Raw genomic sequence first — 14,217 nt, forward strand, 5'->3', positions numbered from 1 at the left:
CTTCCTTCCTTCCTTCCTTCCTTCCTTCCTTCCTTCCTTCCTTCCTCCAATCTCTTCCCACCCTGCCTTCTTCCTTTCTCCTTCCTTCTTTCCTTTTCTTCTGTCCTGCCTTCTTCCTTCCTCCTTCTCTCCCTTCCTCCTTCTCTCCCTTCCTTTTCATTTTAGGATCTAAAATTATAATTATTTTTAAGAAGGCTTGATTTTATTCAATTGCATTTCTCATCATAGACTCACCATAAGCGCGGAGTGCCCCATGAGATTGGTGGATTTTCCCATGGATGGTCATGCATGCCCTTTGAAATTTGGAAGTTGTAAGTTGTTGCAATAAAAATGCTTTTATGATTTAGAATTTAGAATTTATGATTACCTCACGCAAGCTGATATTTACATATGTATTTAATTTTTCATAATTTGACATTTAAATCATTGTCTGTGACAAAAACTCTCTGGTTTAATTTCTGGAGACTTCATTAACTAATATTTTACAACGAAATAAAACAACCTCCTTTTCCCACAAAAAACAAAAACTTATTTATACAGATAGTACTCTTATATCTTATATCTTAGAAATAAAACAACCTCCTTTTCCCACAAAAAACAAAAACTTATTTATACAATAAGTACTCTTAGCCACAATTGACAGGTGATCAGTCATGAAATTTAGGGACCTCTGAATGCTACATGTTGGTAGTGTTACATAGAAAGTACAAATTATATAAAACATATATATATAATTTATATAAGTATAATATATATATCAATCGATAGATATTTTATCGTAAGCAGAGTCATTCATAGCAGACTTGGGTAAAGTCCATAAAAGATTCAGAGCTTTCTGATACAGTATAGGTTAAAATGACAGAAGCAGCACTGTTAGTATAAAAGTGACTGAAGCATGGCAATAGCATGGTAGGGGGTGTGGTCTGAAATAATATAATGCCTTATACACCACATTTAGGAGTTTGGATTATATCTAAAAGCTATGGGAAGCCTTTGGAAGATTTGACAAAACAGTGTCACTTTCTTTGACATCTTACAGTTCCACTTTGGCTTTTTTTTTTCTTTTTCTTTTTTTGAGAATGGGTGGTAGAGAGGCTGGAGTGGAAGCAGAGAAGAGATGGAAGCTGTTGTTTTAGTACAAGCAAAGATGGCAGTGGCTTAGACTAGGAGGGTAGTAGAGGAGAAAGTGTGAAATAGATGTTTGGGAAATTTGGTAGAAATGAACGCAACAGGATGAGATGAATGGATAGGAATTAATATGCGATTCCTTTCCTTAAGCTCCCTTCTCTTGAGATAGCAGAAAACTATGATTGCCTTTTCTAAGGTCTGCCTCAAATTTTCAGTTCAATCAGAATCTACCAAAAATAGATGCTGGCTTTTACTATTGCTTCAGATTCTTAGTCGCACTGATTGTGAAACTGTTGCCTGCTGTTATCATTGCTCACTGCTTAACTTAATGAGAATCAGCAGTAACTATTCTTTTTATAACCCCTACTAATCACAATATTCAGTGGCCTAACTTGAAGCCAGAGAGAGAGTAATATGTTCCCTTACCAGTAATTTAATAAGAGAAGATAAATAGAGAAAAATCCATAGACAGGGTGATCTCATTGGGGCCAGAATTATCCATTTGTACTGTCATCATTAAAATTTTACCCAAATTAGCTCTCATGTAGAGGAAGTCCTTTTCACTCCCCACATTCTAAACTCTAGTTCTCAGAAAAACCTCTCTTCAGAAGGACTTGAACATAGCAATAAAGAAATTGCACATTGGAAGCTGATGCTTTTGGATTGTGAATTAAAAAGAGAGGAGCACCATACTCAGCAAGTAAGGATTTTTAATTATTCTGGAAACAGAGAGAGAAAAAAAACATGATTTAAAACCCCCATTCTTATAATCAGAGGAATTTTAAAAACCAGGAAAGAAAAAGGTTATTCTAGCAAGGTAGGATAGCCACAGGAAGGATACTTAATATGTAATATCATAGGCAAGAACATAGTATATAGAGGCTGTAACAATTTAGTGAAATGTGAATATATTCCTGGAGATAAATGCTGACATATAACATAACTGAATGAAGCTAAAATTACAACACATGCCTCATTGTTTTGTAAGGTGCTCTTAGGTGTCAACTCCTTTCCTAGAATTAAATGATTCCATCGAGGGCCTACTGTGCTATAGTCATTTTAGGATGGTTTGGGAGGTAGGTTGGCACACAATTCATTTTGGTTCTTTTGAACTTACTTGTGTGTGAGCCAAGCTGTCTGTTATGGGTAGACTGGTAAGCAAGCAGCTGGTATCCATTTGCACTGAGTGCCAAATAATAGAAAATGGGCTTAAATTGCCACTAGAAGAGATCTGTTGAAGATAGAAGGGGAAATGTCTTGATTGTAAGAAATTAAAGGTAGTGGAACTGGTTGTGTAATTATATTCCCTGGACAGCTTTACAAAAAGCATAGCCAGTTGTCACTGTACAATGGTCCCCAAATACAGTGGATATTGTCCAGATGCAGAGTTTGGAACAGGTAACCCAGGGGAGCTCTCCTAACAGTAGGATTTGTTTGGTTTTGTTATTATATTATTACAGGAAACATATGGTACATTTCTAAATAGGAGAACTGTGTTAGGCTGACACTGGTCAAGCACTGGAAGTGGTATAGAAGTGAAAAAAGTAGGAGCTTGACAGTACGGTTTTGGGAGTTTAATACATCTGCTTTTGAACTGCTTATCCTTACTAGCATGGACACACATATTTCTGCATATGTAGCATTCGGATGCCTCAGTTTTAATCTCTCCTCCTCCAACTACTTGGCATAAAAATAAATACTGTTGATTTGCAAGAGTATTTACTCAATCTCTAGTTTTCTAAATCTTAAACGTATTTGACTAAATTATAGTGAACATTGTTTTCATTTATTCCGTCTTGCATGAACAAGTACTGTTTTTAAGTGCTGACCACTGATGTGGTTGAAAACGCAGCATTGACTCTAACTACATTCTGTGGTCTCTTTTAGATGCCTATCCAAAGAGTGAGATGATCTATACCTGGACAAAAGGTCCTGAGAAATCAGTTGAAGTTCCAAAGGAGTCTTCCAGCTTAGTTCAATATGATTTGATTGGGCAAACTGTATCAAGTGAAACCATCAAATCAATTACAGGTGAGATGTGTAATAAAGCCTAAATGCTACTTGGTGTTAGCAATAGAGTTTTCTCCTAACTTTTTCATGGAAATAGTTGCATTTTTTCAGGAGAACAACAAACATTTTCCAGAAATAGTGTTGATGCAAGAGTTACAGATCATAATTTCTTTATATTTATAATCTTACTTTAGTTCAAAATAAATTCTGATTTAGTAAGATTTTAAAAGTGAGTTGGTTTTCTTATTCAGAAATGAAAGTCAGTAATCAAATATGTAAAAATTATTTTCACAAAATTATGTGGTAGGAAGCTTGATCTTGTTTTTTTTTTAATTCTCCTTTCTTTTTTTGTGTTTGCTTTCTTTTTGGTTATGGATTTTGGTGATTTTTGAGAGGCTTTCCAAAAATTTTATTTTATCTTGCTCAATTTTAGGATACCACCTTTCTTCATTTTTTCAAAGTTAACAAAAATATCAAGCTTAATTACAAACTATATTATGGGTATACAGTAGAGTTCCCACATGAGTAGGGGAATGTTTATTATTGGTGTTTCTTGGTTTGTCTTTTCTTTTGGAATGTAAATAGAAAGAACTATAGAATTTAGTTTTTAATCATATTTAGTGGAACAAAATTATCTGATTATTGTTTGTTCTAAGATGGTTCCTTATATACACATATCACCAGAAAAAAATATTTCTAATGATAGTTGTCTTAGTTTGTTTGTGCTGTTATAACAAAATAACACAAACAGGGTGGTGTATAAACAACAGAAATTTACTTCTCACAGTTTTGGAGGCTGACAAGTCTAAGATGAGGTGATAGCAGATTCAGTGTTCAATGAGGAGCCCCTTCTTTGCTCACATACTAGTACCTTCTATTAATAAGTCCTCACATGTGGACCCTCAAGGTGTAGGGAGTGGGTGCTCACACTGGGGCCACCTTCGTAAAGGCACTAAATCTAATCATAAAGACTCCACCATCATGATTTAATCACCCCAAAGCCAACTTCCTATCATGACAATGGCTGTTATGTTTCAACATCTGAATTTTGAGGACCACAAACATTTAGACCACAGCCATAGTTAAAGTTTATTCAACAGTTACTATCTGACAGGCACCCTTCTAAATTCTTTGCATGTATTCTTTTGCATAACCATCACATGACATGGATACTGCTACAACGTTTATTTCATCCATGAGAAGATTTAGGTACAATGTATTTGCCTAAGCACACAACTAATAAAGGGCAAAACCCAAATTCAAATCTAAGTGTTTTGATTTCTGAGTTTGTATTCTTCAAAAGTTGACTGCCAGATAAAATGCTACGATTTCATTAGTAGAAAATGAGTAGTTTTAAGAGCTGGAACAAAGGTGTGAGAAAATGAAGTTTTTTGGTTTTGTTTCAAGAAAAAATGGACAAAGCAGTGTGGTGAAGGGATGAGGAATCTAAAATAGTCAAACTCAGAGGCAGAGAGAGGAATGGTGGTAGTCAGGGGCCTCCAAAAGGAGGAAACAGGGAGATATTAGTCAAAGAGCATAGTATTTCTGTTATATAAGGTCCTAGATATCTACTGTATAGCAGAGTGCATATAGTAAACAGTACTCTACTTAAAAATTTGCTAAGAGAATAGATCTCAAATATTCTTATCACAAAAGATAATAAATAACAAGGAGGGAACTTTTGGGAATGATGTATAAGTTTATGGCATAGATCGTGGTGATAGATTCACAAGTGTATACTTATCTCCAAACTCATCAAGTTGTATGCATTAAATATGTACAGTTTTTGTATGTCAATCATACCTCAAATAAACTGGTTAAAAATTAAACATAAATAAGATAAAATGGAAATGTACCATGCATACATAAAATTAATACATAAGCTTTTGTTTTAAAAAATAAATTTAGCCCACTGTCTTTTCTATTAAAGCTGCTTTGTATAAATTCACACACTATCATGAAATCAATGACTCTGCTCCTGTCTCCTAAATTTCCATTACTTTTATCTTTATGATACCTGTCATGACTGTTATCATCTTGAGGAAGCCTTCACATCAATTACGAAACAATACAGTAGCTTTCTAACAGGGCACTTTGCCTTTCATCTGTCCAGGAAAATATGTTTTTGGAAGGACATTTATTTTCCAGTCTGCAAGTGGGATTTAGAACTCATCTGGTAGGATGTGAGTTTCTGAATGCTGGGCTTCACAGTTTGTGAATAAGGCCACTGCTTCCTAAGTAACTTTCTTAACATGTTCTTTCCAGAAGTAACAGTAAAAATACTTACTAACAGCTACCAGAAATCTCATGGTTTATTATACGTATTAGGTTTTCAAGTTTTTCTCTAAATGCCAGTAAAACATGCTTGAACTCAGTATACTTGTGTGTTTTACATGTCTGTATTTTTCTTCATATAAAGAACATTTAGAAATTCAACTGTTTTCTAAAACTAATGTAGTCTCTCTCTGAGTTTATGAGTGTGTATGAAATATATATATTTACATGTAAATAAAATACGTATATTTATTCCTTTCTAAAATTATATTTTCATAACTGTGTGTGTATGTATATGTATCAGTGTCTGTGTGTACATTTCCATTTTTTCCCCAGTAGTTTTCCATAAAAGTTAGGTCTAAATGCTGTTTCTAAAAAACACTGAAAATGAAAGCTAATTGCCTTAGCAATACTAGACCATCAAAATAGAAAGCACTACAGAAATTTTAAAGAAGTTTTAGCCCAATTTGTTAAATTGTTTAATCATTACATGGAACACAGTGTTTTTCTGTATAGTAACGTTCAATATCATTTCTTTCTCATTAGGAAACTACATACTTACTGATGTTTGTGTAGCTATGCACAAAAGATAATTTCTTTGCTTAGAATCCTGTTTGTTCATCTGAAATATGTTTATGAAGCCATTGACTAATTGCCTGCAGAACCGATAATACACTTTCCTCCTGTTTTCTTGGCAGGTGAATATATTGTTATGACAGTTTACTTCCACCTCAGACGGAAGATGGGCTATTTCATGATTCAGACCTATATTCCATGCATTATGACAGTGATTCTTTCTCAAGTTTCATTCTGGATAAATAAAGAATCAGTTCCTGCTAGGACTGTATTTGGTAATTGCAATTCATTTCTTGAGTGTTTTGTTCAAATTACATTTTGATCAGGATTCCTAGGATATTTCTAAGAAAATCTTAAACCCTAATACATCAGGCTGCCCTGAATAAGGAATCATACAGGCTTTCATTTTTACCTAGCTAGTACATAGTAATAAAGCCTGGGTAGATATGGGCATCCTTCCTTTCCTCTGGGGCCATGTATCAGATTTCTCTTGTTGAGAACCAGACAGGCGAAGACCAAATGTGAATCTGGACATAATCTCACTTTTAGTGATATTCTTGGGCTCCAAGTATAATGCTGTGTAATTGAATTAAAATTATGTCTATGTGTTAAAATGAAATGCACTGGCAGCTTAAAATAAAACAAATAAAAGTCATGGCTGAATAAATATGAAAGCCTTAGAATAATTTAGCTTTTAATGAAGAGGAACAAAATGCAAATGGTTTAAATGCATTGAATAGGAAGGTATTATGTGCTTAGTTTATAAGCTTATCTATTTACAACTTTTTTTTTCTAAACATTGTTTTTTCTTTTCGTTTTTATATTGGCTTTATATATACCATATGGTATTCTGAACCATATAAAGTTCAGAACATATGACTTCAAAATTTTTATAACTGTTAATGTCTTCTATATGTCAGTCATGCTTTTAAAATAGTAAAATTTGTTATAATTATAGTTATTTTAATGCCTTTCTCTATTTTTTCCTCTGTTTATTGTGAATAACAAAAGCATTCAGTAGTAGAATAAGAAGGAAAATAATCAGAATTGCTCTGGAATGATGGTATAGTCCTCACAAGACTGCCAATTCCTCTTTGCTTTTCTACCTGGTAGGATCACAGCCATGGTATAATATCCCTTATCACACAATAGCTGAAGATATACTGGTGTGAAGGAACTAAGGAGAATAGAAACTTTTCATCCGGCCTCCCCATTCTTTTCAAAAACTGCTGATTAGGGTGTCTTAGCGTCCTCAACAGATCTGAAATACTCTATAAACAACTATCCTACCTTTAATCTTCAGTTTCTCTTAATAAGTGTTGAAGTATGAGGATGCATTAGAAAAATAGGAAAAAAATTTGGAAATACGCTGCAGAAACTCATATGAGGGGCCAATGGTGAAGGCAGGATGTGACCTTAGAAAGTAAGTGAGCAGGTATAATGGTACCTTAAAGAGTTATGAGGGTTCACTTAAAGAATAACTGCACAACTGAAAGTGTTGAATATATTTTAGTTCTTAAATATGGGTGTGAAAATGAAAGAGAGAAAACAACAAATCTAAGCTGTGGATGTCAGCAAGTCTAGGTTTAAACCAAAATTTGCCACTAATTTTCTCCATCTATAACATTTTGACAATACATCTTTCCATCATACACTAGTGAGAATTCAAAGAGTTATGTACAGTACTCAATATGGGGTATCTGGATCACTTAGCTTGTATTAATCACTTTCTCCCATACTTCTCTTATCTAAGGAAGATACATTTGTTCTGACTTAGTTTCCTTGACTTCTAAGTGTTTTAAAGAAAGCATAACTTTCTAGTGTGTACTATCAGACACTCTGCTAAGTTCTTGATGTTCATTATCACAACAGTCATGCTAATTTTGTGTCTTTATACATCATGTTTTGACGCACTCTTGACTAGGCAGAAAGTGTCTGCTGAGGCTGAGCGTCCAAAGTCTCTTTACTTTTTCTTGTACAAAAATATAAATATTTTAGGAAATACCCTAATTAAAAATTAAAAAGAAAACTCAGAAGTTTCTATTATATTTTACAAATAAAAAAACTCTTGTATACATATTGTTTTTTTAAATATGATCCTATAGAGCTTGTAGAACAGAAAATAACGATCCATCATAGGTGCCTGTAATCAAGAGGTGATAGTGTCATAAGTGCAGAATGCGGAGGCAAAAATCCTACTTTCTAACCCAGAGTCTATCACTTACTAGCTGTGAACCTTCAATAAGTTATCTTTGTCTGCTTCCTCATGTGTTAAAACAAGATGAATGATTGTATGTACTTCATAGGACTGCTGTAAGAATAAAATGAGTTGATTCAGCTATAGCCCTTGAAATAATGCCTTGTGCATAGTAAATACCATTTAAGTATTATTTATTGCTGTTTATTAGTATGGCATTCCATGCTATTGACTTCATTTGAGAATTGTTGCTTGATACATTAATGAGACTGTCTGCCATATATTATTATTGTGATGACTAATAACCTTTTATTTCTTGATTGACTATAACCTACTGTTCTGTCTAACTTGTCCCCAAATAATAGAAATTTCCAGTGGTGTGGAGGGTTAGTATTGATTACAGCTAGACTCACCCAACATTTCCTACCCAAATAAGGTATTTTAAGGAAATTAAGTAGCATAAAGTAAGGATATTAGTATTACTAGTACCAATGATAAACAGATTTGCCAAATATTGTTAACCCTAATAACCCTGATTACTCAGCAAGGTAGTCATTATTTTTTATAGATAAGAAAAATGACTCAAGCATATTAAGTAACTTGTATAAAGTCAAATTGTGATTAGTGGACCCAAGACAATTTCCGTGTAACTTTGACAACTCAGCCATTATGTCTTCGCAGGAGGTGTGGGGATGTGGGGGCTTGTGGAGAATTCCAGAGCTGCTGAGTGAGATTATATGGATGCGTGCTAAAGACACTTTGTGGGTGTTTTTTTTCATTTGAAATTTATCCATCTTTTGTGCCCATGTTCCAGCATATTGTTTTTAGTCAAGCAGAGAAATTAAGTCTTCGAAAACCTAAGATGCATCAGGTTGATAATTATTAGACTATCATTGAGGGTCTATGAAGGTACTCTCCTAGGAAAGTTAAGTTTTAAGTATTTTAGGGAAATTTTGCAGTCTATTTTCATGTGAGATTTTGGTAAAAACTAATTCTGGGCTAATTTTTTTCTTCCTAACTCTTATTTCCCTTTTCAATCATAAGAAGATAACTTGCTGGGTCAGAGACATCATTAGAGACTGTGCAAAAACAAACCCCCCCAGAAAATATCGATGTAAATAAAAGGAGCAAAATGTGCTAAAAATCTCTCCAAAGGCCTTCTATCACCAAAGCTGTATGCCTCTAAGTTTTCTAATTATTCCAGTATAGTAAAACATTAAACACAAGTAAATGCCAGCTGGCATATCTTAATCATTGCTATTTCATTTTCTAGGAGTGGCCAGCCAAAAATTCACTCTTGTGTACAGTCTTTGCCTACTCTTACACATCCTTTCTCAGCTTCTGGGCCAGCCAATATGGTGCATATTCAGCATGCTAAATACAGGGAATGGCATCAATAATTGGATATATTTTTTAAAACATGGCTTTTAAATGTGTTCAGGGTAGATGCTGGCTAAGCCATACGTGACAGATAAATTGTCTTCCTGGATGCAAAGGAAACATGGATTCTTATTCTGACGAGTTGGTTTCTGTTTGCTATTCCATTGGTTTTCATTTAACCAAATGTTCCACCTGAAACCAAGTATAATAAGCATACCTTTGTCATGGCGTTCTTTAAATTTTAACACCAGGAGAGATAATTTTTTAATGCCTAAAGATGTGGCAACATTTAAACATTTAGCCAAGTGTTTGTGTCAGCTGCTTTCTCAGTTCTGCCAGTGTCATAAAATAGGAACCATAGTATCTGGGGGGCAATTCTACAAATTTTAAAATCAAACTTATTGAAAGCAATGCAAGATAAAAAGAAGATAGCCACCTCTCCAGCATTTGTGTGTGTGTGTTGGTGTCCACATCATCATTTAACTTATGAATCTGGTGATCTCTCCTCCTTAACAACTGAAAAATAATTATTGAATGTATGGGTCAATAACTACATTAGTATTCTGTTTGCCTGACATTGGTAAGAATATTTTTTCACATAGCAAGAGAAAAAGATGAAGACCACTATTTCTGATCAACAAGAAAAATTGTCGTATTACAAAAAAAAAAAACAGTTCAAAGTAACATAGGCAATCTTAAGTTGCTTATATTTAAATTTGAGTATCCTTTTAGGTTATCACATTACAGTCCCTGTAGAATTTTCTGAATACTGAATAGTATTATTATTTATACTGCATTGTTTATATTTTATTCTAGCCACTTTTAGCATTGTTTCTATGGCATTAGAGGGAAAATATTGCTTACATATCTGAGAAAGTTATAGCACATTTTTGAATTCTTAATAGCCCATTAAATTTAAATTTTTATTAACGAGAAAAACATTTTTATCTATCATCAAACGTAGCTAAAAATTTTCAGTTGTTTTATTGTTTATTCATATATCTCACAGCCAACATGGGAATGGTGCCACTTTTCTGAGATTCAGAATGAAGGCCTAAATGTTCCAAGGTCTCTTTCTGAAATAAAATCCAATAAATTCACAATATAGCATTTTCATAGATATGTAGATATTTATATATTTGAATAAACTCATTTTATAATCTATTTTAGACTAGTGAGAATGTTAACAATGTCACAAAAAATTTAAAAGGGAATACAACCAAGTTCTCAAGTTTCTTTCTCTGTATAGTTTATAAGATCTTTATAAATGATGCGTAGCTCATGTGCTGCACAGTTGCTCCAATTTTTCATGTTCTAAGCATTGAAGATTTAGAAGAGATTGGATTTCAGAGAAAATGGATTGGGGAGGAACTGGAAAAAATGAATTTTTATTTTCAGTGCATTAATCTTGTGCCTAGCACCATGTGAAATATTATAAACCTGAAGCAATCTTAGACTTGTGTGCCCTCAAGAAGACTATGCTTAATAAAGCTGTGGAAATGAGGGTTACACACACAGATCATTTAAGGAACTGCTGTTTCTTAACAGTAGAACACAACAAAATTCTAAATTGAGGAGACAATATTATTTTCCCCAAATTGAAATAGTATGGTTGAACATGCATTATTTGCCTTTCAGCTGGGGATTGCCATGGATTGGAATATGCAGTTTAAACGCCTTCAACATCATTGTTCTATCATCATCATCATCATCATCATCATCATCATCATCTCCAAATGTGTCGTGTGTTAACTTCAGGCACTATCCTAGTCATCATACAGAATCAGTTAAAATGGATGTAGTAAATGCCCCCAAAATTTCCAATCTTAACTGCATAATATGGATTAGACAGACGTATATAGATGCAGAAATGGACAAGTGTCCAAATGTTAGCATTCTTAAATAATGTGTTACACTATAGTACCAGTAGCAAGGAGAATTTTTCTATCAAGAGTGGGAACTGACATTTTTTTTAGGCTAAGGAGAAAGCATTCCTGTATGTAGTGCTTCAGAAGCCTTACTGATGGAGAAGTAATTCTGTCCTTTTTGCAAATATTTTCCAGCCAGCTGTAAACTGATGGGTGGTAGAGGTCCAATATCTATAATGCCAAATTGCTCTGGAAATCTATTCCTCCAATCATATACCTTTATTGTTTTATATAAATGAAGCTTCTGCACAACTAATAAATTTAGTGTTTTAATTCAATGGATAATATATAAAGATAAGAAAGACCTATGTATAATTCATCCCTTTTCTGGCAGTGGTTCTCAATGGCAGTGGGCTTAACTCTAGAAATTCTAATGCTCCAATTTAGGAGGCCAGTGTTCCTCACTTTCCACTCCTGCTGAGAGTCAATGCTTCAATGAGTTCCTCTTCCTGATAGGTGTATGTCTGTTGAGTACCTTGGGTATGCTGGCTTAGATTCCAGTATCATCCCACTATGTGCTAGGTGTCTTACATGCTTTTAGCCTTTAGAGAAAACCCAATGAGTAGGTGTCAAATAAAACCTGAAGAATTTTCCAAACTCAATGCAAGACATATTAAGCCAATTATTAGACAAACTAGGATAAGAACCATATCCTTCTCTCACTCCAAAGCCTGTGCTAATTTTACCAGACCGCTAAGATTCAAATTCTCCATCAAAGATGATTTTGTTTGAGTTATTGTAAATTTCATTAACCCTATCCCACTTGATTTTCTAGCTTTTTGGTGGTGGTGGTGGCTTTGTATAGAAATAACAGTTAGGTGTTTTGTCTCTCTGCTCTTTTGCTTTGAAGGAATAACAACTGTCCTCACCATGACCACACTAAGCATCAGTGCACGACATTCTTTGCCCAAAGTGTCCTATGCTACCGCCATGGATTGGTTCATAGCTGTCTGCTTTGCTTTTGTATTTTCGGCCCTTATCGAGTTTGCTGCTGTCAACTATTTCACCAATATTCAAATGGAAAAAGCCAAAAAGAAGACATCAAAGCCCCCTCAGGAAGCTCCTACTGCTCCAGCACCAAAAGAGAAGCATTCTGAAGCCCCTTTGCAGGTATTTGACTTAATCTGCTTTCATTTTAAGATTTAGCTCCTTGGTCAAATTTATGTTGTCAGGGGAACAAACTGAGAACTTAAAAATACCAATAACAACTTGCAAGTCATTTAAAACTCCAGAAAAATAGAAAAGTAAACCTTAAGCTTAAAAATTAAACAACCGTGAATGGGCTAGATGCAGGTGAAGCTAATTGTTTGAAAGTTTCGGAGTTACAGATTTTTTTACAGAAAGGGACAAAATCTCATGTATACTATTAGGATGAATGTGTGGACATCTTTAAGTGAGTTGAACAAACATTTTAATGGAGTTCATTGTGCAAAACATAGCAGCAGTGTTTGTTTTTGTTTGTTTCTTAAAAATGTTTTCATATGTTTAATTTTTGTGACTACATAATAGATGCATATGTTTATGGGGTACATGAGATATTTTGATACAGGCATGCAATGTGAAATAAGCACATCATGGAAAATAGGATAGCCACTTCCTCAAGCATGTATCCTTTGAATTACAAACAGTCATTATATTCTTTATTTTAAAACGTACAATTAAGTTATTATTGGCTATCATTGCTCTGTTGTGCTATCAAATAGTATGCCTTATTCATTCTATTTTTTGTACTCATTAATCATCCCTATTTCCCCCCCACCAAACTCCCAATACCCTTCCCAGTCTCCATAATCTTCCTTTTACTCTCTGTGTTCATGAGTTCAATTGTGTTGATTTTTAGATCCAACAAATAAGTGAGAATATGCAATGTTTAAGTTTCTGTGCCTAGATTATTTCACCTAACATAATGATCTCCAGTTCCACCCATGTTATAGAAAATAACTGGATCTCACTCTTTATTTATGGCTGAATAATCATTCATTGTATATATGTACTGTATTTTCTCTATGTATTTTTCAGTTGATAGGCACATAGGTTGCTTCCAAATCTTAGTTATTATAGACAGATCTGCAACAAACATGGCAGTGTAGATATCTCTCTGATACACTGATTTGCATTCTTTGGGGTATACACCCAGCAGCAGAATTGCCAGATCATATGGTAGCTCTATTTTTGGTTTTTTGATGACCCTCCAACTGTTCTCCGTAGTGGTTATACTAATTTACATTCCCACTACACGTGTTTTCTTTTCTCCACATCCTTGCCAGCATTTGCTGTTGCCTGTCTTTTGGTCTTTTGGATATAAGCCATTTTACCTGGGGTGAGATGATACATCATTGTAGTTTTGATTTGCATTTCTCTGATGATCAGTGATGTTGAGCATTTTTATATGTCTGTTTACCATTTGCATGCCTTCTTTTGAGAAATGTCTATTGTGTTAGTCCATTTTCATACTACTGATAAAGACATACCTGAAACTGGGAGCAAAAAGAGATTTAATTGGACTTACAGTCCCGCATGGCTGGGGAGTCCTGAGAATCATGGTGGAGGGTGGAAGGCACTTCGTATATGGCTGTGGCAAGAGAAAAATGAGGAAGAAGCAAAAGTGAAAAACCCTGATAAACCCATCAGATCTCATGAGATTTACTCACTATCACAAGAATAGCACAGGAAAGACTATACCCCATGATTCAATTACTTATACCTGGATCCCTCCCACAACAC

The 14,217-nt window shown here is 34.3% G+C and overlaps 1 protein-coding gene across 4 annotated transcripts in view; it reads left to right on the forward strand.

The window, feature by feature from the left end:
- GABRA4 (gamma-aminobutyric acid type A receptor subunit alpha4) overlaps positions 1–14,217 on the forward strand; it is a 77,905-nt gene that overhangs the window by 16,247 nt on the left and 47,441 nt on the right. For 2 of the 4 annotated variants that reach the window (XM_002745875.6, XM_017970584.4), the window contains exons 5-8: positions 229–311; positions 3,016–3,159; positions 6,111–6,263; positions 12,344–12,603. In XM_002745875.6, coding sequence (XP_002745921.1) covers positions 229–311; positions 3,016–3,159; positions 6,111–6,263; positions 12,344–12,603 — 640 coding nt within the window. The remainder of the gene's footprint in view (positions 1–228; positions 312–3,015; positions 3,160–6,110; positions 6,264–12,343; positions 12,604–14,217) is intronic. The other 2 variants (XM_008993404.5, XM_078367258.1) reach the window with 1 other exon arrangement.

This window comes from Callithrix jacchus, chromosome 3, assembly GCF_049354715.1.
Source record: "Callithrix jacchus isolate 240 chromosome 3, calJac240_pri, whole genome shotgun sequence".
Classification (NCBI taxonomy): domain Eukaryota; kingdom Metazoa; phylum Chordata; class Mammalia; order Primates; family Cebidae; genus Callithrix; species Callithrix jacchus.